The 1912-nt window shown below is 57.9% G+C and overlaps 2 protein-coding genes across 2 annotated transcripts in view; one reads left to right on the top strand and one right to left on the bottom strand.

Annotated features, from left to right (window-relative positions):
* Positions 1 to 96: 96 nt before the first annotated feature.
* On the bottom strand, positions 97 to 745 carry ACA1_220320 (U3 small nucleolar RNA-associated protein 15, putative; the record flags this gene model as incomplete). The annotated part of the gene is made up of 3 exons (XM_004337248.1): positions 97 to 110; positions 251 to 506; positions 650 to 745. The coding sequence occupies 3 exons, from the start codon at positions 743 to 745 to the stop codon at positions 97 to 99; spliced, it is 366 nt and encodes a 121-aa protein (XP_004337296.1).
* A 434-nt stretch (positions 746 to 1179) lies between these two features.
* Positions 1180 to 1912, top strand: part of ACA1_220210 (uncharacterized protein) — a gene marked incomplete at both ends in the record, with an annotated part of 1233 nt that continues 500 nt past the window's right edge. Inside the window, 2 exons of the mRNA XM_004337247.1 lie at positions 1180 to 1605; positions 1708 to 1886. Coding sequence (XP_004337295.1) covers positions 1180 to 1605; positions 1708 to 1886 — 605 coding nt within the window. The remainder of the gene's footprint in view (positions 1606 to 1707; positions 1887 to 1912) is intronic.

Genomic DNA, 1912 nt, shown 5'->3' with positions numbered 1-1912 from the left:
TGATTTGGATCTCCTTCTCCGTGGGCAAATCCCAGTAGCGCACGGTCTTGTCGTCCGACGAGGAGAAGATGTGCACGTTGTCCAGCGACCACTTGGTCACGTGAACGGGGCTGGGCGCACGAAACAGGGAAGAGACCCAAAATGAGAAATTGCGTGTCGTGTGCCGTGCGTGTCGTGTCGTATCATGTGTGGTGGCGTTGGTGGCTGTTGGAGGTGACTAGAGCTCACCTTTCATGGCCTCTGAGGGAACGGAGGATGGCACGGGAGCCCAGGTCGAAGATCTGGACGACGGGGACCTCACCGCCGGCGACGAGCAGCTTGCCGTCGTTTCGGTAGCTGGCGGAGTAGGCGACGTCCCTGAAGCGCGAGAGGGTCTTCACGGGCTTGTGGCTGGCCGAGCTGTAGATCTGCACGCGGCTGCTGCTCGTCACGGCAAAGTTGTGCGGCGAGACGGGCGAGAAGTTGATGCTCGTGACCGCTCCATATTGCTTAATCAGCACCGGAAACTGAATCGCATCACAAGAACGAACGTAAAGGTCCCACAATTAGCACCAATTATTTCATGATTACAGGAAAATCGCTGGTAAATCTGCCAATTGCGGAAGATTGCAGGGGATGGAGATTTGGCGGCGATTAATCTCATTGTTACCTTGAACTGCTTCCAGTGTCGCTGCTCGCCCGTGGAGACGTTGGTGGGGTCTCTCGGGAAATGCTTCTGAGGAAGGACACGGTACTCCTGCGTCATCTCTACCGCCGATGTTGAACTCTACGCCTTCTTGCCCACCTTCTTCCTTCTTTCCCCATTTTCTTCGCCTGGCCGAAATTTCTCACATTCCACATTTGCCGACACTTTTGGGGCGACAGAGCGACAACGTCCCCAACTGCCCAAGACACCATTGTGACTCCGCCTGGTCGTATGAGCTTCAAAGAAAGGCATGGGGGAGTTTCATAGGACTTCAGAATGCCGTGTAGGTCCAGCCATGGGGAGCTGCCATTGCCGGCATTCCGGTGTGTGGTCACAGCGTGCGATTGGGAGGAAACGTTGTGGCGGGTACAAAGTCCCTTGCCCAATCAGCTCTTCCCCGCTGTTGCTTCGGCGGGCATACAAGAGCTGCACCGCATAGTTGTTGTAGTTTACCTTACCTTCTTCACCGTCGCACCACCCATCAGCCCGCCATCATGACCCACTCCCTCGGTAGTACTGTCACCCTGCTCGTCCTCTTCGCGCTGGCTTGCGCGCTCGTGCCCCGAGCAGCCGCCACGATCTACGTGGACGCTAACAGCACCTGCACCACCTCATGCGGGTCGGCCGAGTCGCCCTACGCCACGATCGGCGAGGCCCTGCGCGACACGAACAACAACAACGGCGAGATTGTGGTGCGGAGCGGGACCTACACGGGCACCAACAACTACAACCTGACGGTGGGCTCGTCCAACGTAGTGCTGCGCTCGGAGAGCGGCGACCCGGCCACGACGGTGATCAACTGCGCGCGCCAGGGTCCCGGCCTGATCGTCTCGTCGAGCACCTTCACCATGCAGGGTTTCACCATCCGCAACTGCGAGGCCGAGAACGGCGGCGGCATGCACATCTCCTCCACCTACACCGTACGCCCTTCCTTTTGCCATCTTTTTTCGCACATCGTCTTCTTCATCTTCTTAATCTTCATCTTGTATAACCTGTGTTTACACATTCGCTTTGCTCTGCAGGTGCTGCGCAACATCAAGTTCATCGGCAACCACGCCACGAAGAACGGCGGGTCGCTGTGGATCAAGAGCAACGCCGTCGAGGCCTACAACAGCACCATCAGCGCCAGCACGAGCGACAACTACGGCGGTGGCGTCTACATTGAGTCGGCCAACCTGAAGCTCTTCGGCTCGCACGTTGAGTACAACAGCGCCGACGAGGCCCGGC

Source organism: Acanthamoeba castellanii, assembly GCF_000313135.1.
Source record: "Acanthamoeba castellanii str. Neff unplaced genomic scaffold scf7180000084758, whole genome shotgun sequence".
NCBI classification, from domain to species: Eukaryota; Discosea; order Longamoebia; family Acanthamoebidae; genus Acanthamoeba; species Acanthamoeba castellanii.
Note: the sequence above shows the minus strand (reverse complement) of the source record. Positions and strands in the feature narration are given on the sequence as shown.